The sequence below is a fragment of the Epargyreus clarus genome, unplaced genomic scaffold, assembly GCF_041222505.1.
Source record: "Epargyreus clarus isolate Ecla_fem2 unplaced genomic scaffold, WU_Ecla_fem_2.2 ptg000001l, whole genome shotgun sequence".
In the NCBI taxonomy this organism is placed as follows: domain Eukaryota; kingdom Metazoa; phylum Arthropoda; class Insecta; order Lepidoptera; family Hesperiidae; genus Epargyreus; species Epargyreus clarus.
Genome location: NW_027332209.1, coordinates 11549669 through 11576967, shown reverse-complemented (window position 1 = coordinate 11576967; position 27299 = coordinate 11549669). Strand labels below are relative to the sequence as shown.

The 27299-nt window shown below is 36.8% G+C and overlaps 1 protein-coding gene across 7 annotated transcripts in view; it reads right to left on the bottom strand.

Moving 5' to 3' along the window:
- The window catches only part of mnb (minibrain), a 182637-nt gene that overhangs the window by 40548 nt on the left and 114790 nt on the right, over positions 1–27299 (bottom strand). Inside the window, exon 1 of one of the 7 annotated variants that reach the window (XM_073082851.1) lies at positions 3853–4177. The exons of the other annotated variants lie outside the window; for them this stretch is intronic. Coding sequence (XP_072938952.1) covers positions 3853–3942 — 90 coding nt within the window. The 5' untranslated portion in view covers positions 3943–4177. Of the gene's footprint in view, positions 1–3852; positions 4178–27299 lie in introns of those variants that run through there. 7 annotated transcript variants of the gene reach the window in all.

The window sequence follows — 27299 nt, the reverse complement described above, 5'->3', positions numbered from 1 at the left end:
AACCTACACAACTATCTCGGCATATACCAATCAAATTATTCTAAAACAAAATAAATAAGATAAAGGAGCAAAGAAGATGCGTCAAATCTTTCTTTTAATACCTAAAACGTGTTTAGTAGTGAGTATTCCTAGAAAGGTATGTACCGACCTATGTACCCACGAGTATATAGGTATTGCATAATATTTCGTAATACACGAACTCTCTACAATGTCTATTTACAAGTTAATTATATTAAGTGGAAATCCTAGAGTCCACTTATACATTTTCATACCTATTATAACTAATCATCTATATCTACCTACTTATAGGTAAACTATCTTATAGGTAGGTATAGAACATAGGTTTTTCAATGAAGTCATCAGAGGTAGCCCACATCTGTGGCCAATCTCAGGTAGAAGTGTAATCGTATCTAAGGTTGATCATAGATGTTCATGGACCATAGTTGCCACTTTTTACGAGGTGGACTGTATGCTTCTAAAACATCTGTCAAACTTTCTTTCTTTAATTCCTTTTTTCTTTCTTTGTTTATTCCTTTCATAAAACCAGTGTTAAGGTAATGTGAACAAATCAAACGAGTGGCTCTTCCTTATTGGCAACAAACACTCATTACGTACTCTCACATAAACAAATCAGTTCAAAATGTAACATTCGAAAATAAAAATCCAAAATAACTTTTGAGCTTGGGTGTCGTTAACCTCAGCGGGGTGACAAAGTGCAACAAGTTAATAAAGTTCCAAATTGCAATTTAAGACTGTTACAATTACAATTGTATCGGCTTGCTTTGTTCCCGGGACGGTTGATGTGTGGCTCAACTCTAGGGTTGACCCACTTTTTGATTAAAAAAAACATTTTAAATATGTTTTCCAAAGCTTTTTTCTTAAATAAGAGACATTAATATCATTGTCGAATCTATTGAACAAAAAGATTTGCGTTATTAATATTTTTGGTAACGATTACTTTTCAAATATTAATTTCAAGAGCAATATTAATATTTTGAAAGTAGATACGCATCGGATTTGGACAATCATTGCTTCTTATAAGTATTACATACTAAGATATACCTACATATTAGTAAGATTATTGTAAGTTAAATTACCTATTGACGATGCCGGAACAAATAAGAATTTAAAAGGAATTTAGAAGGTACAAAATGATTAAAAGATTTTTCATTATTTATCAATGGGTATAAAAAATCTTAACTCATTCCCGCAGTTGGCAACCCTACGCCGCACCCACTGAAATTCGTCGCTTTGACCGCCGGCCCGCTAGTGTCACCAGACAAAAGTCAATTTTGGCATCGCGCGAATACCTATCTCAATTATGTATGTCACCTTTCAATGTTGTCGTGTCAAATATTTTGTTTACATACAGACGCCGTATTGAAACGGCTGTATTTAGATTTAGACGTAAATAGATTTGATTGATCTGATATAATTAGGTTCTGTAATCAATAACTGTTGTAGGTAGATATTGAGGTTATTAGCCTTGTCAGACATGCCTCATTTCCGGGTTGAATTCTTGGCTGTAGACATTACATATGCATATATTTACTGTATTTGAGTTTATCCAAACTCGGTATTAAGTGGGTTAACTTGAAGAAAAGCTTCGTCAGAAAACCAACGGAAATCTTAAAGGTGCGTGATGTCTACCAATCTGCACTTGGCCAGCTTGGCAGACGAAGGTGTCAATCCGTCTCACATTTAAACGAAACAAGTTCCCAGCAGTGGGACAGTAATCGGTGTATGATAAACACAGAACAAAGGCACATATCAATCATTCGTCACAACATACGTCGCATCCGCGCGATCGAATCAAAACTGACGCGTTGTGTGCATTTGTATGTGGCGTCGTTGAAAATTGATAACATTATTTACATCGGAGGTCGGAGTCGTGTCGCTTCACTTGCATTCAATCGATCCGACCCGACGACCCAGTAGGCGCACTTGTTACAATAACGGTCAGACATATAGAGGGTTCTAACCTCAGCCAGTCATATATTGATGATATACATTGTTTTATGAAATCGGTAAATATGAAAAGTAGCAAACGGGCATAGGTACAGTCTCTGACACAAGTGCTCCTCTGATAATAGAAAACATGTTAGAAGACACAATTATTTCTGTAGACGTTAAAGATTCTTTACGACTTATTCAAGCTGACAGTACTACCTACCTACTACCGTCATAATATTTACTCTTTTTATGGCACATTAATATTATCTGATGCGTGTCTTCCGTACATTTTCATCATTATTATAACGTGATCTCGTTTCTAAGGTCAGATCAGATAGTTGCACGTGAACGTCGCGATACGCGATCACACCAACTCTACGTGGACACACGCGTCGGCGGCTGGGGCACGTCTTGGAGAATATGCACGGATTCCTTATCTAGTTTACTATTATAAACTAAGTGTATTTATGTCGTATCCACAAGGCGAAGGAGCGTGCATAGGCTCGTGAATTGTGTGGATTGTGCAACCTTTTTTGTTTAATTGAAATAGCAATAATCCATGATCTATACTTGATTGCAAGTAGTCATTGCCGCACTAACTGTAATCGATCTCAAACCTGACAGAAGTCCTATCCTAAGTCCAATCTCGATCACAGACTTAGGTACTACTTAAGCCACAGACGCTTCGCCACCAAAGCAACAAAGTGTTGCTGTTATTGGGGAGTTGTGGTAGTGATGACGCCACTGCAGTCGAATAACGAAGAATTACCTATACCGCCTGTTTATAATGTTAAGTAAAGATATGTGTGACTGACCGCTAGTGGCTACATGCGCGCTTCCATGCTTCGGAGGGCACATCAAACCGGTTGTTATCATTGCATAGCAGTCGTTAAACCTTGTCTATAGCACTGTTTGTAAACATCCGACACGAGTTGGCTACTGACCTGTACCTTCATGCATCTATTCAAATTGTAGTACGGCGAAATATATCAAGATTCCCCTAACTGTAGGGAGAGATCCTAGCAATGGGATATAAAGAGTTGCAGTGAAACTAGCATACAGTTTGTGGCCACCGCGTGAGTGTTCAATTGAACCATCATTTATCATTGACCCCAAAAAATGAGGGGTGTTTGAAGCCTGAACAAATCAATAATAAATGATTTTTATATAATAGTCTTCCAGTTTAATGACTGTGGTAAACTAACAGACAAAACTCATAGACAAGTAGAACGAAATTATAACGAATGCATCTGCCGTTGGCTACGAGACTTTAAAATAGCTGTTGGTAGTTATAGTTGTCTCTAATATCAATACACTAACTAATAGTTGAACAAGGTTTAGCCAATTGCTACTACGTACGTGTAACGTTATCAGTTTATTGTCAATCGGTTTCTAGATAACGCTACTTAACCCGTGAGAAGGTAATTTCCATACTTAAACGGTACGTGACGTCAATGGGAAATGTGACGGTAAGAGACAAAAATTATACCATAATTTATTACTGACGCCATATGTAATCGTAATTATACGTTTCCATGCTCTTTGCACAATTGTCTGACAATTATATATAGCAGTATTGTACAAAAACATATTAAAAGGTACACGTACACGTGTGAAATGAAACGCTGAATAATTTATAGATTTAATATCGGTAAAAAGCCAGTGCCGGCGTCGATTAAATTATTGAAATAACGATGTAAACTTTTTATAATAACATAAGAAACATACGTGCGTACTCGCATTCCGCAAGTATCACTTTACGTGCGTGATATTAAGAACAAAGCATTTGTTAGTGTTTTTCTCCGCAATAAATAAGTAGCGGCACATACTTGTATATGATTATAGTTGTGTTTGTACGAGTATCGGCTAAGTGTAGTGGCTATCGGTTGCAAAACATACCATTGTTAGGGCTCTGAGGGAGCGCCAGCGGAGCGTGTCGGACAGAGTCCTGAGGAGGGCGCCCGTGGAGCTCTCCCCCTTGTGCACCATCGTCCCGGCTTCACGCACGGCTGGTGGGTCACTGCACTTCACACCGGCTTAACAGTACACACGCCGCGCAAGAATCGCTCGCGTCTTAGCTACTTCACTTTCTCCGCTCCGAACCGAGTGCGGTCGCACGGACGTACGAACGCAAACAAACAAACAAAACTTGCAACAAACGGAACCGACCGAGATTTATTGAAGTAATGTGGCAACCGCAATAATCGGCCGCATGGAGGCGACTGGCGCGTTATCGGAACGACACCTCTTCTTCAATACGGGTGGACGTTTCAGTAGGTACGTGAATGGAACCGCCGCCCGCGTTGTTTTGGTCAGTTGACGCGCGTCCCGAATGTCGGCGTCGCGTCCGAGTTACGGGAATACTTTAACACGTCAATCGCCAAGAATTTTGCCGTCTACGAACTTGACTCACGTCTCACTCGCAATGAAAACAAAACATCTGTCATCTAGTTCTCAGTTTTGGCCGGCCTTCCATCGTTTCTCCCCGATGCTCGGACGCGACCGGTAATTACATTTCCTGGGAATATTATAGCATGCAAATGATCTGTTTACGTTCTCAAATAATTAACCATCCTTTCTCACAACATCTCTTTTTCTCCTAATTACTCCCGTGGGAAGTGCAGTGTGGGATAGGATTCACGACGTATTAAAACGGGTATTTATCATATGTTAGTCTTATCATCTTTTATCAAGGGAAAACACGTCTGAGTAGCGAACGGGATGCAACATTGTTTTTGTAAAAACAGCGCGGCGGAGTTCGCAAGTCTAGAGTTCATCAATCTGGTTAGCATTACAAAGTATTTACAATCGGTGCATCGCACGTAATATGAAATGGTAAAGTGTGCTCATATCGGTTTTTATCCTTGGGTGGGTGTGCGCGATTCTGTTCCTTGTCTCGATTAGCAAGCGTCCGCATATCGTATGCAAGTATTTATAATTAGACGGCGCCGGGCCGGTGGCAGGAGTCCAGGTCGATCACTCGGGTAACGGGCTCACACTATATCGGGTGTTCGGTCGTTGACAGGAAGATTTTTCCGGAATCGCAACCGATCGGCGTTCCGCATAAACAGTATCCGCGCCGCGGAAGGTAAATAAAAATAAATAAAGAACAAGATAAACATCGCCGCGAAAGGTGCACCGGCGAAATACAAACGCGACCCGCGTCATGTCACCGCGCCGAGTGCACATGTAAACATGCGCCGGTGGCTTTCCATTCCTTGAAATCATTTAACGTTTTTAAGTTGAATTTAAATTGTTTAATACAAAATAATAACAATATTATGATTTATTTCATTTTTAAATATTAATCCTTGTATGTAAATCGGTGTTATGTTTGTCCAAATTGATTGCATTTCGAAAGTTCACGTTTTCCTGTTTATGTCTAATGCAATTGTTGGAGCATATAACTTAAAATAAAATTTTACAATTTAATTATCAGTAATAGAAACCTAATAACAGTTGTACCGATAGTTATGACTACACACGTACACCGCGATCACTCAATTAAATTCATATGTATTGTCAGCACCTCGTTACGTCGCTGAGACGTGGAGCGCTAACGAGATGTGTTATTAAATTGTCACACGACACTGTCAATAGTAATGGACCCACAATTACTGTCACGGTTGATTCCGATTGCTTAAGTTTCATTGCACATCACACCCAACTTTGCGACTCTGTCGACATTTCTATTGGTACCTACTTTCCTTTACTTTTTGTTAGTCGGAAAGCTATGACATTTGCAAGCAACATGCATTAAATTGTTTAAATAAGTTATTAGCATTAAGGGTAAATCATGGTTCGACGGCGCTACTGGCAACAAATTTTTGCTTTATAATACCAGTGTTATGTACCGACTATCGGTCGACATAAATAGAAGGCGACTGTCTTAGTCCTAAGAAGAGTGGCATCGCATCTGTGATCGACTCCAAAAGAACCCTCGTCCATAAAACCTTTTAAACCTTGTCGGAAGCCACAAGGCAGTTTAAATCATCTGAGACGGCTAAATCTGATAATTCAATAGCAAGATATAAATATACCAAATTGTTTAAAATTTCGAGGTCAGACCACGATATGGCATCATTTACTAAACCATTTAAACTAATTTCAACTATAGAAAACAACTACCTTATTATAGGTAATAATGTAGTAGGCTACACACCAAAATAAATTTACACGGAAGTCGTTCCGTATTAGTTTCGTTACTTCGGCCCACAAATTGTTTCATAGCACAATTCAAAAAGCCGAGATATAATCACACACACACAACACACTGTAGCGGTGTTGAAACGTCGTGCGGTCAACGAGGTATTATTAAGTTGTCACACGACAATGTCAATAATAGGGTCCCGCTATTACGGCGACCGCTCGCTTCCGATTGTTCAACTTTCTTTTCATAACCAACTTCGAGTGCTTACGGACTTTTCTGGACTCTTTTTACTTGGTACCAGAACAGAACTTTATGTCGAGTACATTATTCTTTTTTGTACGTAAATTTATTGAATAATAATTTAACTATTTAAAAAAATTCCTCTTGGATGTCTTTCAGCTTTCTAATTTATATAAATAAATTATAACATGTTTTTTTTTTATTTAAAAAAGGAAATGTTAAAAGCCTTGGTATTTTTTTCTGAATTTCTAGAAAATAACTTTCTTTTCTAGACAATGCAATAAACTGTGTTTATTAAGCCCTTTAGTCCTGAAAAAAATGCTTGAAAGTTATCAAACTATCCAAAAATAACAACAAGAAAAGTAAAAAGTAAATCTTATATTTTGTTGGTTTGAAAAAAGCATTACATGAATGCATATAGGTACATGTGTTACCCAATAAAACTTACGTTTATGTTCGAAGAACTTAACAAAATCAATGTTCAAATATTGTTTCTATCGGATTTGCTTCGTTCGCATTCCGATGTATTGTGAATGCCGTCCTGACAAACGAGTGTCGACATGGCCAACAAGCGATCAACAAGCTGTTATTAAGTTGTCACAGAACAAAGTCTATAATAAGGATGCATCAGTTATAATTGCTTTAAATTTAAAGGATTTCAATATTTTAAAGGATTTCTTAAACCAAATACTAAATATTGTTTTTTATCGAATTCGATTCGTTCGTATTCCGACACACCGTGAAATTCGATTTGACAAACGAGTGTCGACATGACCAACAAGCGATCAACAAGCTGTTATGAAGTTGTCACAGAACAAAGTCTGTAATAAGGATGCATCAGTTATTATTGCTTTAAATTTAAAGGATTTCATAAACCGAACACCAAATATTGTTTTTATCCATTACGGTTCGTTCCCATTCTGACACACTTTGAATGTCGGTTTGACAAACGAGTGTCGACATGTCCAATAAGCGATCAACAAGCTATTATTAAGTTGTCAAACAAAGTCGACAATAAGGAAGCATCAGTTATAGTTGCGTTAGTTTCCTATTGTTCACATTACTGTTTACGTTATCAAGTACGTGAGTTGATTATTACTGCACACATGCTTCACAGTGGTTTTTGGTAATTTCTGACCGCATAACAGATGCTCCAGGTTCGAATCAGGTTTGGATTAAGTATTAGGAAAATGTAATCATTTCTTACTTACAATTTTAAATAAAGTATTTTTTTTCATACTCATAGCACTAACATGGACACATACAAGAACAAGTACAAAAACACCCAGACCCATAAAAAATAATAATAATTCTGATAACAAATTAGGATGATTAAGGTGATGACTCGCATCTCACTACATACATATCTATGACTGATATGAGAAACATCTTGGTTTCCGGTTAACAAGACATTGCATTTTAGCAAAATACATATGTGTATGATTCACTAACATTACTAACTTCCATTTATAATGTTAGTACATTAGTCTTAGTACATAATGCTGCATTTAGCTAATGACGCTTTATGACGCATTTTCCATATTTGAATAACTGATAACATACGTTAATTATTTCTAATCACCAACTAAGTAATAATTACACCTAAGTGCAACAAACAGAACATACAAATAGGTACCAATGTAGCTATTTATAATTTGTGTCAATAAAAAGTAATAAAAATCATTTAATGGTTTTCTTTTATACTTTTCAGAAAATAAACAAATGTCAGATAGAAATTTTGACACAATGAGCAAAACACGTACAAAATTTTCGTAATTTTTAATTACAATCTTTACTCACTCTATTAACAAAGTCATGTATTTTCTTGATTCGTATGTAACACAAATCTTAGTCTACACATACTTATATTTTTGTATAAATTACACTTACGTCAGAGAAGCAAGACAAACCACTATCTAACATTGAAATACGGGGCGAAAACATTAGAATATTCCCGTCTGTTTTGTATTATAACGCCCGCGCTACCACAATAAATACTAGGGGTGCATAAAGTGGGGTGGCTAGAAACATCCGAGCCATTTCCCTGATAAAGCACGCATTTTAAGGGAATTTCATTTGAGCCGCTTCGGATTAATGACTAAAACGGAATTCAATTTTGATTGCAAGTCACGATTAGATGTCGTCCTATCGACTGATATATTGCGAGTGAGCATTTTTAATTATTTGTTGTGTGGAGATGCAAGATGAGGAATTTTAATGAAGCAGCTTTTAAACGATTTGTTATGTTTTTTTTTTAATTATAATATGGGCGAACATGCAGTCCATATGATGGTAAGTGACTACTTCCATCTATGGACATCTGTAATCGGCCCCACATAAGATTAGATTCCTTCCCGAGGTAGGCCACCGATGCGTTGCTGCCTCTGTCTCTGTGCACCCTTAATAAAAGCACTGTTAAGTGCTACTGTGTTATGATTTAAAGGGTGTAGTGAGGGAAACATACTTTTACGAGGCGTTCCAACTTAGTCTTCAGGGGTAACAGATATCTGTGACCATTCTCAGGCCCGATTCCAATGCTACATGAATACAATAAAAAAATAATTAAATTTAAATTAAACTCATTTCAATTTTGTCGGCAAAATATTTGATCATCAACGGGCAGTACATTCGAAACTAAACTGCAAACTACAAGGTGGGTAATCCGCCCGTTATAGGTATAAACAATGTGTCGGCTCACTTTATTGACAATCGTGATAAGAGAGCCACGTGCTAATGTTATTGTTGTGGCGTCTTCAATGTTCCAACTATAAACTGCGCAGCTGAATCGATTAGTTAAGTCGCATTAAGCTGAGTTCACGTTGTAAACACCGTACGTTTTATGCATGACAAATTTTACCAAATGATAAATGTCGCATAAAATGCACACAGTACAGTTTACACGACGTTTTACTGAAAAAGAATATGTACACCGCTGGAAACTTTGATCGAATCACCACCGGGCTTATCATTCAAAACATATAATCTTTAACATAATATTAACAGTATGCAAAAGTGTGTTGCATTATTAGTCTTAACGCAGCGCTATGGCCACGCGTTTTTTTAGCGAATTGTGGCCTCGATACAAATATAAAAATACAACTGATTGACGTACCTATGTAAATTGAGGCCAATTGATTTTACATTTGCGTTTTAAATCTAATACTACAAAGACGATCAGTAGTTACAATGACGTGTGAATCCAGCTTTAAGCATAAGGAAAATCAAATCGACACAAACTAGGTACTTATATTATCACCGTTTAAAGTAGGTAATTCTTAATCAAACGATATTATGCTATGTCAAAATTAAAAACTGTCGTCTCTACTAACGGTAATATAAAAAAAACGCTGTTAGATTTATGTCAAAATAATGTATGTATTTAAAATACCCAGTGTCTAAATTCAAAATTTAAAAAATCAACTTATATCCAGCTTCGGTTACTATACACATACGGTTCCTATAAAAATATAAGTTATGTGTGTAATATATCTACTGTTACATATTAAGAAATTACCATGTGCAATCTAATAAGAGAAAACAAATTAATGTAAATGACATCTCACTCAATCAAAAACTCGACATTTATAACGCGGAATGATTGAGTACCCTCATTACTATACGAGCGTAATTCATAGATGTAATTAAAAACATAAATCATTTTAATACCGTACCGAGTCGCGCGCGCATCACATACGGAGTGTGTATTATTAGCGCGAACGATTCCACGTCCTTAGCAAACGGGAGCCAATCATTACCGAACCATTTATTCGGCAAATTGCCTCCATCGATACCCGTTCGCGGGGTACCGAGCGACGAATAATTCCCATTATTCCCTCCAGTCGCGACCAGCCGCGGGCGTCGTCGCCGACGAAGACAACCGCTCGCCGCAATCAGGTAAACACATCCTGAGGCCATCCAATTTCTATTTTAATAAATACGACCGCTGCAGCTCGTTCAAACTTGGCATTTAAATTAAAGTCGTTGACGTCTATTTCTATTCGATATCGTTGTTTAGCCTTCACCGACCAAGGACAGCCGCCGATACGTCCACGACGGTCAACGACACGTGACAGTTTATGTTATAAGTTTATAAAGTTATTTATATAGTGAAACTTTATTACTTTGGCACGAAACGCTCGGAATAGTTTATTAATATTGTCGAGTTACAATTAAGTACAAGACCTTATAGTTGAACGCTCGTATTTGCCGAGTCCGCGTTGCGACTGTTTGCTTAGGTCCGGTTCATAGTTGTTGCTAACATGTCGAATGTTAATACATTTACGTTCAAGAAGTCTTTAAAGCAGTCGGCTTTATGTTTAAAACGGTGCGCCGTAAATATTAGGCATTCATAAGCGTCGATTTCAAAGAGCCGGGCCCCGTATTTCTCGGAGCGAGGAAATCGTTATTTGATTTAGCCGCCGCAGTTGGTAATAATCTCTATTGCCATCGAGTGTCAAAGCAGTAAAATACGAAGACGACACGAAATTGGCCCCCGATTCGGATACCCGGCGGGCGACCGGAACACGTGACAGCACCGAGATACCGATCACAGTTTTAATAGAGTTCTTCGGTGCACCCAATCGTTGGCCGCACTCGATTCCGACTAGAACGGGGACGAGACGCTTGTGGGCGATGGTCGCGATTTGCGATACAAGCCAGCCGTTGCCTAATGCCAGCTATTACTACCGGTGGGCGATTTGAGATTTGTGTTCAGTATCTAAATAATTACACCTGGTAACATAAACAAAATGTTTCTTGCGAAATGTCAATAAATATAGTCGTACCTACGAGTACATCACAATTTATTATCATACTGGAGAATAGTAGAAGCAGGAAAACAGTTTGTTTCCGCATGTATATTGTATATTGTACGTCACGACTTTGATGTTAGAAAATAACAATTCGATTTTAGAATTAAATTCCGTGGGGTTCCATTATTTATTAACTTCGGCAAATTAATCAAACGTGCAAATTCGTCGAAAAAAGCTCGTAGTTAACAATATTTTGGTAACAGATAAATAAAATGAAAAACAGTTGGCGTGCAAAGAAGTGTATGACACGAAATAATTAAATTTTATGTTTTATTACACAAGAAATCTGTCATGAGGATTGCTGACGACATGTTGCTGACGCGAACCCATGAGATTTTCCCCTACAAAATTCACCTAACTCGTCTATAAACGTTTTTACGTCAAAAAATATATCGAACAAAATAAAAAGTAAACAAAATATCCAACCAGTTACAGATATAACTGAAACCAGACTTCTGTTTAGATAACTATCTAACCCGACCGACTAATCTCAGCGACGGTATCGGTCAACGGAGTCTCGGACAGTTCGCAAGGCACACAATTCTAACTATTGTCCGATAAATTGGCGCAAGACGATGGCGAATTCCGGAGCCACGGATGCCAACCGACCAACGAATCCTGCACTACTCAGAGATAACATTATAATTAAATATAAGCGAAATAATATTTATTAATCTGGAGTAGATAAAATATTATTTCGCTTTTAGTCGAAAATAATAAATACATAGATACAATACAAATACTCGTAGTTTCATTTTACTTCCCGTTGACAACATCTCAGATGATTTGACGTTTGTTATATGTATATTTCAGAACAACTTAATACGCATTGTACCTAAATAGCCGAGAATTATATTTATCCTCCTATGTCCGGTCTATTACCTCTATATCCCTTAATGTTTTTTGCTTATACCGACGCGAATACGAATCCGATATACCATAATGTCGCATTTATTTGTATTTCTATAAGAATAAAATTCGACGTTCGAGACGCTAATCTCTTAAAAATGACGTACACAATCAAACACACAAGTTAAAGCAAAATTTTCTACACGCAACATTTCATCTCATGTGCACAATCGAAATTGCGACATAACTCAGTCACTGACAGTCAACTTTTGAATAATACGAATTTGATCTCACACAAATAATTCAATATGAAATAAACATTACACGAAAACGATTTTATTTTACTTTAAAATGACCAGTACTTTAGAACGGCAATTTCATACTTACACCCTTATTACTGTACGTTCAGTAGTGGACAGGGACAAATGACTGAGAGTAAGTATTCCTCGTACGGGCGCACGACGCGGCGGACATTCCGGCTCTCTCAATGGACAACTAAAAGAGAAATTGCAAATTTTTCTGCAGCACATAAATTATGCTTTCAGGATGTAATTTATCGTGGGTCATTGGCAATTCTCTTAGTGAATCTACGCGGTCTTGACTTTTGAGCAATGCGACCTTGCGGTTCTCTCTTGATTTTTAGCATTCCGTAGCCGGATGGCAAGAACGGAAAGTTTATTATTTCATCCTTTATATGAAGTACAAAAAAATGATGCGGCACCATATAGGTATAGGAAGGACGAGAAAATAAAACGTGCATAAAAGCGAACTTTGAAAAGGTTTTCAAAAACTGTATAAAGGTTTCAAAATTTGCAAATATTTTGTGAGACACGCACTTCAAGAATCGTAATGTACTAGTGTGTGCGTGTGTCTTTCAAATTCGTAAAGTGTGGGGATGAAGAACTTTTAAAAAGATTTATATAACAGTTTGAAACCTTTTCGATCTTTGTTTTGAAAACGACTAGTTTAATATAACTACTATGAGTCTAACATGTAAAATCTTTCTGAAAATATTGCGAATCATCGTCTTATATCTGCCTTATATCTTAAGTCTCGGGACAAGTACTTTCTATTCTAGTGTAGTCTAATTTAACTCAACGTTCAAAACAGACTACGGTAGACGAAACACCTCAGGAATAAAGGTTTAGCTTGTCGCACAACTAAACAAAGCTCAAAAATACCGAGCCACAAGACAGTCATACATCAAACAATCGCAACATCTCACTCGATCCGCTGATAAATCGCACGTCGCAGCCGCAAGCCGCTTCGCCCCGAAAGCTGCGAACGCACTAAACAACGGGGTCGCCGATAGATGTACGTTTGTCGTCGCTTGATCTGATAAAGGCGTCTGAATGTCAACGCACCGGCCGGTCACCTTGAGCTACGCAATCAAGCCGGGCGAAATTTAGCGAATGTGATACAATCTTATCACGTCTGAGGTCGATACAGCGCGCTAACCTCTGGCGCTTGAAAAATGTTTCGAAATAGGCTGTGAGCGGGGGCGTATTGTGGTTAAAAATATGTACGCGTGTAGCGTTTACTATGGGTTTGGTATATTGTGGCTGTCAAAAGACCTAAAAGCAATGATAAATTCGTCGACGCGTAACTGACGCTGACTATATGTTTAGACTTGTGCTATGTTACAATTTTTCTATCAGTATCCCAATGACAGTAAAAGTACTTGTAAACTCCAAACTAAGTATTTAGACTTATAAGTCGTGGAAAAGTTAATTGAAACATAAATTATTAAAGTAACGTTCAAAATTTAATATAAAGAAAATGTAAATTGTTAAAGTGCGTCACAACTGTCGTATTTCAGAGAACAAAACGTTAAAAACGACGCAATATGTTATTTACGTAACAATTGACGTCCGTTACTTGTGTGAATGCATATTTTATCAAAGTAGGTACATTCATCTAGTTTCGATTGTACGTTGTACTGTACTAGCGCCGTTTTCTTATGATCTGACGTAATACATTGTTGGACAATTTGGTATTTAACGTATAGTTAGTTGCCTTCACAATGTAAAATAAGGTTGAATATAAAATAAGTTAAATGAAAAGTTATTTATTATTTCTACTAACTTTAAGACTAAGTAAGTACGTAGGTAGATACAGATACATATTTACATTAGCAGGCATCAGTCATAATATTACAACAACTATCTCATTAATATAATTACGAACTTGAACTACAACTTTAATTGTAGGTATATCCCCGTTAAGCTAGACTTTCTTCATGGCCTTATTCTCATCGTATTGAACTTGCATCTATGAAGTAGTTATGGTAGTCCCTAAATTGTTTGCGAAATCTAAACAAATTCGAATGCCAAAAAATAACAAAATATGTATTTAATGAATTACTATTAAATACATATTTTATAATAAGAACTCAATTAATCACGCGTTGACATTAGAATCGCGGCAACAGTTCAAACGCCGCAACACACCTAAATACAAAATGATTGACGTTTAGAATTCCAAACCGAGGACCCAATTGGCGAGGTGTTGACAGTGCTGCGAGCAATCTCGCAGGTGTCAGCCCGATGGGTACAACAGCGGTGCAGGTGCCAACGGTGTTGCTCCAGTTTCTTCATCCGAGATCGATGCCGGTGCGCCGAAATAGCGGCCGCGCGCGCTCGGAATACGCCCGCAAGGTCGGTAACTGACCGACCGTGCACCCTTTGGGAAATCGACACGTGACTTGGTATAAATAGCACTACATATTTAAAAAAACATGCCAAAACATTGTTCTCCATATCTATTTTCGCTACTGGCGTTCTACTATACGACCGATATTGATGACTGTTTTTTGTACTCATGGATGGTGGTTATTAGGCCCTTCAGATGACGAGTGCCAAGAGCTGTTTTTTTTCACTAACCGATATTTTTTTAGGTTATTTTTCAAGTTTTTTACATAAAAACCTGTAAATTTTCTCCGCAGACTCCCAATTTGTTTGTAATTCAATATAAATATTTTTATATTCATGAATCGCTACAATCACACTTATGCCATACAGATAAATAAAATTGTTCCCCAGCAAACGTTAACAAATACGAAACAAATCAATGCATTTAAAAAAGAAATAAGAAAAAACACAAATTAATTCAAACATCAAAACAGCAATTAAACCGTCAACTCATTACGGCCAGCGGAGAGCGTTGCACAATGGATTTGGCATTCAATTAATGCAGTTCAAAGGGTCCTCGAAAGTTTGGAGCGCTGGTGTTGAACCCGAAAAAGTGCAAAGGGGCCGCAACTTGCGCCGAGGCGTCGCGTGTTAACTGTTAGCGAACTTGACTAACGATTGTGGAGTGCGACGAATGTTCAGCTCGGCGCTGTGTGTTCGCCAAGTTAGTTCTAAATTAACGCCCGCCATCAAAATATAAACGGCTATCCCGCGCCCGCGACTATTTCTATAATTACATGAGTTATAAAAAGTTCGGAGAATACTTTCTCGGCACCCTTAAATATAAACATTTTTTAGAGTTCGGATTTTTGAAATTGGGTTTATTTTGGCACGGACTCGATTTATAATACACTCTGATGCAGCCCTACTGATATCATGATTCCAGGTCCAAGGAGTCTGAGGTGGTTCACAGACACCTATCTTTTTTTTTTTATAATATAAGAGTAGCAGACGAGCATGCAGTCCACCTGATAGTAAGTGGCTACTGCCGCCCATGGACATCTGTAATCAACCCCAGATAGGATTAGATATTCCTACCTGAGGTCGGCCACAGATGCGCCGCTACCCCTGAGGACTAAGCTGGAACGCCTCGGAAAAGTCTGTCTCCCTTACCACACCCTTCAAACCGGAACACAGCTGCGCTTAACACTGCTGTTATTAGGTAGAAATAGGTGTGGCGGTGGTGCCGCCGGAGTCGAACCACAAAGGGTTCTACCACCTTCAAACCTTGCTTACCTTGCTTGCTTATCTTGCTACCTGCTAGAAAATATTACTCCACCATTATACCTAGTGTAATTTGTCTGGCAAATACAAAATTAGACACGCAACAGATACGTTATACATCCTCTTAATTATAAATCATTCTATATTTTTGAGCTGGAACCTAGCGTAGTAGTAAACACAATTTTCAATAAAGCAAAATTATATACCAATATAATTGAAACAAAACAATACAAATTAAAACTAGCTTTCCATTAAAATACTTTAGAGCTTACGCTTTCATCACTGGACCCTGAACATACACAAAGACGTGTACACCAGCACCCAGACCCAGAACAAAAATCTAAATTCATCATTTTGATATATGTCTTTCCGCTGATCAAATCCGAAATCTTACGTGTCAGTTATATACTATACCGTATATACCACTTGGAAATATAATAAACTATACGACACGCAAAAACATATCCGTTACAATCTCCATAGTGGTTCACGAGCACAAATTCTTTAACACGACGCTCCACTTTCGTTCACATTGAGCGCGATTCATAAAACACATTTTTTCGCCGGTCCGTTTATAATTAGAAAACAGTTGACTCTATTGAAATAGTAACGCGGTCAGCGGGAGCACGAATACTGGAAGGAATGGGATATGTCAACACATTGTTATTTCCGTTGGTGCTTACATGTTGTGTGTATGTGTCGTGTGTGTTTTTATTTTTTACTTTCATTTATCGGTTTCAGTTGAACACGCCAACACGTGTGTCGACATTTTGTGTGCGAATGCTTTAAGCTTTAGAAAATTGACACATTAGTCACTTTGGCAAGTGTTCTAATATTTAATTCTTAATTTTAAGAAGATTTAGTTCATCTTTTATGATAGGTAGAGATTTTATTGTTGCTGGAGATGTCCAACAAGAATAAAATATAATGACATCAGATACATATTTTTTCTGGAGTTTCGGCTATTTTGAGGCGGGGTCATTTTTTTTATTAGTCACATATATTAAAGTCTGACCAAATGAAATGTTATGATAAAGCCATAAGAAATTAAACACCTGTCTGAAACATATTTTCATCTCAATAACACCAAGAGAATATTGGAATCATAACAAAAATAGATGAACCATAAAAATGTAACTAATGTGAGTCATTTGTGAAAAACTAAATATAAAGGAAAGAGTCACTGAACTGTAACGTTTTTACATAATTTACTGGCTCCGGTATTCAAAATTAAATAAATTCATTTAATAACCCATTAAAACGTTCATAAATTAGCTTTGTGGTCATGAACTCGAAGAATTGATAAAATAACTAGCTGTGTGATTCATAAGTGTTTTGTAATGAGAAATATTTTAAAAGATTGACATGACCGCACCATTCTGTTACGCAAAGTGTCAAATTCGATCTCCGCCAGGACAACATGACTCTATGCTCCAATGATTTAGATGAGTATACTAGACACTTTGCGTGTCAAATTCCACAAAACTGTGGTTTTATTTCCGTATTTATTGTTAATTTTGATAATATCAACCGATTACAAATAGAATTGTCATTTTCACTTTGTATCATTTTATTTTTCCATTTAGCACATCATATGTAACATAAAAACATCGATATTTGCACGTTATAAATAATTAATATTAACCAATTTTTCCTTACCAATGGGCCAAGTTTAACAATTTTCACCCAAATTGTTAATTTCCGAACTCAAAAATTTATATATTACTTACTATTATCAACGTAAGACCGTTAATTCTCCACACGACGCATCGCAAATCAACAATCGTACAACGCTATACAGCTGTAATACCTACTACTGCCTACTATTATGGCATGTTTACGCGCGGGGCGGTCAGACGTCGCAACTGGAGCGTCGCGGCGCCGGCGGGCGGCGGCGCGCGCGCATATTGTTGTTCCTCCTCGGCTAACTTCATTATGAGACGTTTTAAAATGTAAATTGAGTGGTAAGGGTGTGTACGCACTAGACAAATATGATTCAACTAATCATATTATACCTGTTATTTTCATATATATCGAGCACGGGATTCCCCTCATAAGAATGAATATAATAACTATCATAGTCTAATTCACTATCATAGAAAGTATATCATGTTAGCATTGGTAAACTTCGCACAGAACTTTTTTTACTTTTTCACGCGTTGACATTTCCTCGCGATGTCATCAAGTGCTAAAGCAAGAACTAATTAGGTAATTTAGTGATTGATTTTGCGATAGGTATATTATAATCAGTAAACTTTATCCTTAATATTTTGTATAATGATTTTAGGAGATTTATTTCACAAGAATTCACAAAACGTGTTTAATGTGTATATTACCTTAGTTTAAAGTACCACACAAGACGATAAGAATGTATCCAGTGTGTACACAGCCTAATAACAAATCACTGGACGCTCATAGCACGGCGCATAGTTATTGAATATTACCCAGACGCAATTTACCATAAACGCAGTATCATATCATTACCGAGTCGTTACACCGTAAAGAAGTGAAAAACGCATACTATTTACTTTTTCATACAATTTACCGCTTCTGATGCTTACTTGTTAGATTACATAAAAATATTACGTAGACTATGAATTTGCAGCGATATGTATAGTAAAATAATTAACAGCAATCTGTTACTATTTTTTATTGTAAATTAATTAAACAAATGCATTTACATAAATGAGTAACATCTAAGTTCAACATTCTGAATACAGTTTAACCGGTGATTGAACCCGGAACCCTCCGTATAGCAGATCAATATGCTAACATATCATAACATCTAATTTTTGAGCCATACACGAATCGCGGCAAATGTTCATAGTCGTCTCTGGCGTCAGTCAACAAAAATGATATCCAAGTGCATTTAAACTGGTACACAATGTATCGGGTCGGGTCGGGTGTATTAGATCACACCGGGCGATTACCGTCGCACACCTAGGGGAGGCCGGGGCAGTGGCGAGTCCATCAAATAGATCGGCGGCGCGATACAGTCTCGAATGGAGCCAGAGTTTCACATTACGATATTGGCCTCCGCGTCAATTCAGTATGAATACGACCGATGACCGAGGGTGATGCATTTTTGCCGATTAAAACCCTATGAGTCACGTGTACCTACGTGCCGGCACGCGTGCGTGAAGTGTATACAATTGTCCATTCTAAGAATCAAAATAATAACGCGACTTTGATCTAATGGCCGATTAATTGCAAAGGGTTAACAACCGCTGGCTTTTAAAGTAGAGGGCCAATTCTGCGCTGGACTGGAATCAAACTAGTGTTTGCAATACTGGATTTAAATTCCATTACATGCTGTTTACACAAGTTGAGTGTTAAAACTGTTAAACAAGATTTGTGTTAGACACCCAAGTTCTTAAAATAATAATTATAAGCGATTTAATAGTACCTAATCTACAAATAAAAAGAATGATGAATACGAGCAAAGCAGAAACGGCATCGTGCCCAACAAACGGGGATAATTAACTAAACGATAAACGTGTATCGGTCCGACAGAACGAACCGTTCGTACGGTACGGAACTCGTAAAATCCCTTCAGACTTCAGCAAGACTGATTTGGTGCGCTTTATTACAGTCTATAAATAAGCCGGGGCCGATGGTTACAAAAGACAAAAACGAGACAGGTTTTATTAGTGTACATTTCTCGATATGTGAGCGCAGTCCATCCTGATATTGGGTCATCAATCTCCAGGCGAAGATAATGGTGGGTCGGTGTCGATGTAATAGTTCCTTGACCGGGCGAGGCGGCCGATTGAAATATCCACCGGGCGGCCGCCACGTGGTGCCGGCTGCCGCCAAAATAATCGCCGACGCTCAGATGTGCAAATAAATCTCCAGTCGAACGACGACGGCACCAATTTTGCTAACGACCACTACAATTGACGGCTTTTCTACATAACATATATCTTGAGACGGGGCATGTTGGAATCGGTGGCATAATGAAAGCCGGATGAAAATGAAGATTTGGCGTGATGGGTTCAATTTGGGTTTAATTAATTCTAAAGTTACTCCAATGAGGATAATTAATTTAGGATTACCAATTACTATATGGGTTATCTATTCAAATAAATAAAATTGGAGTCTGTGGTGTTAAAATATTAGCATTATTTTTTTCTGACTTATTCTCAGATAAATAAAAGATAAAGATTTTAATATTACCTTATTTACACGTAATAAACAATTTCTAAGACATGTTTATTGTTATTATTATAACGTAAATACTAAGCAACCCGTAGATATCTGTAACCTTTCCCAAATAGTACTTGTATCTATCATAGTTTTGGTTACTACAGCGTTCTCATATTTCCGCTAATAATTAACAAATCGGAAATTATAGGTAATATAATTTATGTCATTCTTTACGTCTTAATACTTACAAAACAAAGTACAACTTATCAGTAACTACCACGTAGAAGGCGACAACCTATATGACAGCACCACCTCCTTTACAAAACCGCTTCGTGCTTACCTGAAACAATGAAAGAACATTTTATTAGTCGGTTGTTATTTTGGTAAAAAAATCGTACGAAGGATGGGTAAGCGGCCCGGTGGGATCAATACGAGATCGCGAAGGTGAATGGTGCAAGTCACCGGGGTCGACAACCATCGAAGTCAGCGTGTTTTGACGCACTATTATGATTGCGTTAAACTGACACGGCCCGTTTTCGCCGCGACCTTTCGCTTTGGAGGGAAAAATATTTTTCATCCAGTATACACTTACTTGACGCGACTATTTTCGGTGATATAACTCATTTTGATCTCTCGTTGGTTTACTGTTTTTTGTTAGAAAACAAACAGGTACCAGATGATCTGTGATTCTAATTAAAGTTGCAATACTAAAATTATAATGTTAAGATTAAAATTATTTTGTTAAGGTTGTTTTCGATAACTCTGTAGAGCTCGACTTAAAACGATAGTCAAATAATACTATCAGTCAAATGATACCTTTGAAGGCAGCAAATATTGCTACGAAATATTCTTAAACCTTAACTCTAACACGATTATCCTCGACACTTCAGAATAAGGAAAAGTAAAAAAAAAAAAATGAAACGCTAATTTAAATTATCTTTTACCTCCTGATATATAAACATAGCGGTCAGTTGACAACAAAACCACGTAGGTGTAATTTTATTCGCGTTACATCACGTAATGATTATTAATGTGCATAATTTTACATTGTAACACATGCGTATGGCATTATCGGTGACGCGATATTGCTATTAGATCTCCTATCTAGTAGTATATACGAGTCGAGCAAATCTTTTTACGATATCACTCATCGTAAAACATAAGTTACTAACAATAGTATTTTACGCGCTACACATCTTACAGATTTACGAGAAAATAATTTTGAATCTAATACAGACCGATCAAACAATACAAACACAAAAGTTTGTATTGTTTGAATTTTCAAAACATACTTCAGCTTAGTAACAACATACAGATAAATTATGCCCAGCATCAAACATATAAAATGTGCGATATTTAGATTGAGATGTTCTGACGTAAATTAAAGATATGATAATGATCGATATTTTATGAGATATGTGATAATAGATAGAGTAGGGTCATATTTTGATCATGATAAGATGCAGAGGTGTAATCATAGGCATGAAAGTACCTATTAGTTATGTAAGAGAAAATTCTTCGTTTTTTACATAACTACACTACATAATTCATTATGAATATAATGAACCTTTTTATATGTATATATTACATTAAGGTATTGGATGTTTCTTATTTTTCTATCAAAAATTCTGAATATTGAATAGAATGAAGACAATATAACATAGTTAAACATTAATATTAAACGTTTAAGAATCACCAGCGATTCAGCTAGATTCCCTTTCAGTTGAGTCCAGTTCTCCCTCCAAACACAAGTACCTAACCTTTAAAATTCCTTCACGCATGTAATATTTTTGTTTGATCAAACTATTTTCATACATACATAAAAACATTTAACATTTAGTCGCACGAAATTTGTTCATAACCATGGCATGGTCCCCGCATGCGGTTCCGACGTGCGTGCATGGTATCTTATGAATCACCCCGATTTATCTATCGCCGGGAGATTTATCGCCACTCAGATACCCAAAACCGGGAACGTTTCATATATTATTTTTAATTTATTAATGAGATTAGTTGAGAGCTCGAACATCGTTTGTTAATCCACTGTTTACAATGTAAATAGTGTTCAGAAAAATAATATAGATAAATAATATAATCAATGACGAACCGAAAACGTCAACACTACCGTCTGATGTCAACATACTTTAAAAAATATATAGTGTAAATTAACATGCGTGAATCAATAATTACTAATACGTATATTTATTCATTTACCATTTAGAGTAAGCCCAAAAAGAATTAAATCTTCAGAAACATCTTAGTCTTGATTTAGAAATCTTATAGCCCGAAAATTACATTTGGACCAGTTAATGAGAAAAACATTTTTGGAGTGTTATGACATGATATAAAATTCACAGCAGTATAGAGTCGTGGGCGTGATGCGCCCGCATCCTCGTACCCTTTTATTAGGAGCGTAATATAGAAAAGGCACCCTACTGCCGGCCAATGTTTGTAACAATGAGAAAGTTATTCCTCGGCGGCTCCCCGCGTTCATTGTTTACGTGCGTGTAACTCGCGATGTCCAGTTAATCAACAAAACCAATATACGTTAGAATTGAAAAAAAAAAATGCAAATTTAGTGGATTATTTTTGTCACATACAAGCACAGGTAGAAGTATTGCGTAAGTTAAAAAAAAATAGCCATACGAACGCAAGCAGTACAACATAATATGAATAGCTACTATCTAGCTAGTTCGTCTCGTTCACCTACAGGATATTATAAGCAGAGTCGTGATGAGACAAAATTATTAGCAAGTTGGCAGACATAATCCCGTTACAACATTTTCCTCCTTATTAAATCCCAACTAATCAATCCAACTTCTGCCAACCAACAAAAGAATGGATCAAACATAATCCTACGTGACCAAAATCTCTTCCTTCCCCCGGCATGATTATATCAACTTGGTTGATTATCCTTGCCATGATGAAAATTATTAATAGCTATTCAATAAAGGTTTTTCTTTCTGATTGGTCGTTGATTAATTTCCTTAGGTTCTATTCACCTGTTATATTACAATACTTACTCGTATAAATTATAGCGAGTTTATAGATCGGATTGCGCGTAAATATCTTTAAAATATTTAAAAAAAATCGCTATTTTTTTTGTTTTGTGTACAGTTATTAAATATGTAATATACACACCGTAAAAAGAAAGTAATATTCAAAAAAAAGTAATTTCAAATATACTTCGGAAAATCAGAAATGTATAGTTTCAAAATAATTTAAAACGAATTATTGCCAAAAAAGCGGGGTAAGGTCAAGCTTATCACAAAAGGCAGATTTTTTAACAACGTCATCAAACGTACGCTCTGTTCTTCATTATTCTGCATCTGTTAATATAAAACTGTATCATATTATGAGGTTTCGGATTGGCCAAAGCAAGTCCCGTCGAATCACAACGAGTGCTTGTGTCACAGTGGTACGGTAACTGTCGATTGTCACGCATTTTGGCTACTTATCAACGTTGCTATGCTCTCGTGATTAATTCTGATTCTCTACGTAGACGAAGTACTAAAAAAACTGCTAGTAATTTTTCATATATAAATAAATGTAATACTAATTGCGAGATGCGATTGTTACAGATTGCATAGCGATTGATTTGAACCAACAGATTTAGACAACGGCATGTTATGAAACGAGCTTTCGCTCACTTATAGCGTTATGTAGGACTTATGTTCAAATATAAATAAATTATTTTAATAAGGACATGGCTTTAGAAAAACATGGTTATATAAATCTTTTTCGCTTCGACAAATGTATCTATAAAGATAAAAAAATCTTAAGCTAATTAATACGACCCTTCAGTTTTCGAAGGAGCATTATCCAAATTAATCATCGGGTTAGCAACCCCGCTACATGTTTTTTCCACAGAACCCAATTCTCGGTTTTCGCACAATCATCGACATGAAAAGAATTTCCGCGAATCATAACATCTTTCAGTATCACATTTCACTGGAGTTGTTTTTTTCGTATTAATAAGATAATTACGCTGTCATATAAAACCGCTCCCTTGAGCCATTTATCGTAGGGAACGCTACTCCACTTAATGGATGTTCCGTAAATTTAAGCCATCTTAAATAAAGGTGTCAACCACGGGCTTCCATCAATGAGGCCACGACACGCGAGTCAAAATATGATCAGGTCAATATTCAACGAATTCGATTTACGGCGAATATTTTGTCCGTAAGAGGGTGCGGCCGATGCGGCTCTGTTTGGAAATTAATATCATTAAAATTTATTCCCTTACATTAGAGACCCACCCCGCCGCCCACTTGAGAGCTCGGGGGCAGTGGCGCTCTCTGAATGCTTCCGGGCCACCGTCAGTTTGTAAACGTAAACACGTTCTAAATTATCGTTCGCATCGTGCCAAAGAAAAAAATACATTATTACTTCGGGATAATAGAGGCTGTGAGATGCTTACGGTCAACGCAATCAACGGTAGTTAACTTTTATAAATCGGCATACCCCTCAATTTTTCTCGCAACAAATGAGACCCTTCACTGGTACAAAACATAAAAATGTATCTGCGACTGCGAGCGATTGTTTCTCATTGCATTTCCGAACATTAAAAAAATATAAGTATCGGAAATCACTGCAAGCATTAAACCGAGATCGGCTCTACACAATGATTTTTCTCGAGCTAAAACTTGAACCTCCTTAAGAAAAAAATAGCTATCTAGACGCGATACGCTTTGTATATACGTTCTCAACAAAAGTGCGGTTGCAAGGAGTTCGTGCAATAGGTACTCGTACTGTACTATCGCCGATGCCTCGTTTAGACTGTCGCAGCACTATCCTACTTGACCGAGGCAGCGAATAATAATGTCGTCTGGAAAATGTATGAAGTGTACGGTCTAAACCGAGCAGCTGGCTAAGTGCACAGGCGCGCCAGACTTCCACGCTGTAAACGAGGCATAAGAGGGAAAACTTGGGCGACACAAGTATCAACAAAGTATTCGCGACTAACAAGCGTCGACTGCAGCGCTCGATACGGCTAAGTTTTTAAAAACCAGTCGCGATTACATAGATAATATGACGGAGTTCGTTCAGACATTTTATGTGAATACAATACTTTATAAATGTTATATTTTATTAAAAAATATATACTTTCCAAGATGTTTAATAAAACGGGAAGAATGGCAGTTTATCGTCTTAATCAGCAACATTAAAACATAAACATCTATTTTTCCTCAAAACGTAAGAAAGCGTAGAAAGACCTCAACTAGCTAACCAGCTCCATTAATTGAACTGTACGTAATATAATCACATCGTTAGTCGTTAAAAGAGTGTGTGCACGTGAAGGCGCGAAATATAGCTACCGAGTAAGAACAAAAAGGAGGTAAGGAAGCCCGCGCGCGGGGCTTTTTACCGAGTGTGAACTCCGATATCCGTCTAGAAAACGAATTCAAATCCCACATAAGAGCCCGGGAATACTTTTAATCTTTTACCGTTCGCCCCGAAGAAGGAATAGACACATTAAATCACGCTCACCGAGAAAATAACTATTGTCAAGTTAAATTAAGTATTTTTAATGGATTACTTGGATTTTATATTATTACTTAAACTATATAGAGATGTTAAACATAAGAAGTATTAAAATCTAAAGTTGAGAATAGAAAATGTAAAGAAAGCCGTGAAAATATTACCTAACTAGGTTGACTGTTAGGTAACGTTGAAACTTTAATAAGTTTCAGGTTCGATTCTCGACAACACCAAACATTCGTAAAACCAACTAATTGGGATTAAATATCGATACGTATAAATATTTGCCCACAAGAGTTAAAAGATATAAGATAGTAAAGTAGACAAGTACATAGTAGAGAAAGCTTCGCTAGACGGCGGCACAAGATAAAATCCGTCGAAAATCAAGAAACTGTTAACAATAGCGGACTGTGCCGTCTAAAAGAGACACTGGCTGAGATAAAATATCTCGCATGAGACGACCGTAGTAGCGATGCAACCCGGCTATTTATATCGGCGATTTTGCATCGTATTAAAATAGAGCATGTAGCGGACTCTATTGTATCGGCGAGTTAGCGTGGAGTACATGAGCCGTAGCAGTGGCCTTTATAAACAATATTAAGATATTCACAGTCATTACCATCTCGTAAATATTTATGGACGCAGCTATTCCTAAATCGCGGATATAACGTCTGATCCATATTCGATATTCATTGTGCTTGGCGTAAAGTGGGTATGACCGGTTTGTATTGAATGTTAATGATGTGAATAAAAATATGAATTGCTTGAAGATATCGTTTTTTAATGAGTGTAATAGCTTTGAATTATCAGACTGCTTGTCATATCATAACAGTTATAATATAATGAAGCAAATATAATTTAAAACGTTGTATCAAAATAGAATTAAGTTGAGAGATTAAACATTTTAAAATGAATAAAAGTTTTTCAACATTATAAAATTTATATAATATAAATATAATTATCATAGTTTTGTACAGCAAAAAGAGTTCTTACGGACGAATATTTATCTTTTGCCAAAGAGCAAACAAATCGTTGTAAAATTAATTAAAAAAATCAAAAACCCGACTGCACCAAAAAGGCTGAAGTAGAATTTCCTAAAGCAGTGAAATAGGCATTTCATTATATTTATCCAGAAAGCCAAATACAAAGTTTCATAGTAGGTGTCTGGTTCGAAACAAAAGATGTTCAAACAATATTATCCTATTTTATCCTCGTAGTGTTCATTTACGATATATAAAGTGTAAAATTCCAGCACGCTTAAGTTCAGCGGTTTCCCTTTGCGTTGATCTCTGGCACAGCAACTCACTCATTTAGTCAGGCAGTCATCTCGATGTGTATATAGGGATATATATGTACTAGCTGACCCGGCAAACGTTGTGTTGCCATATAATAAAAAAAATGTTAAGGGTGAACAACCCTTATCACTTAGGGGTAAAAAAAATAGAAAGTGGCCGATTCTCAGACCTACTGAATATGTATATAAAATTTGGTGAAAATCGGTGAAGCAGTTTCGGAGGAGTACGGTAACTAATATGAGAATTTTATATATAAGATATATTATATATTGTATGTGTAATCTCCTCTTAATTTCCTTTCTTTTGACACCCTACTCGATAGGTTTGGTTAACTTTTTTTAAAACGTGTTACTATTTAGTGAAAAAGTCCACCATTTACGATCTATAAAATATATAAATTCAGTAAATCAAAGCTTCGGTCATCATTTTACCTCGTTAGAGGTAGTATTTCATTATTTTT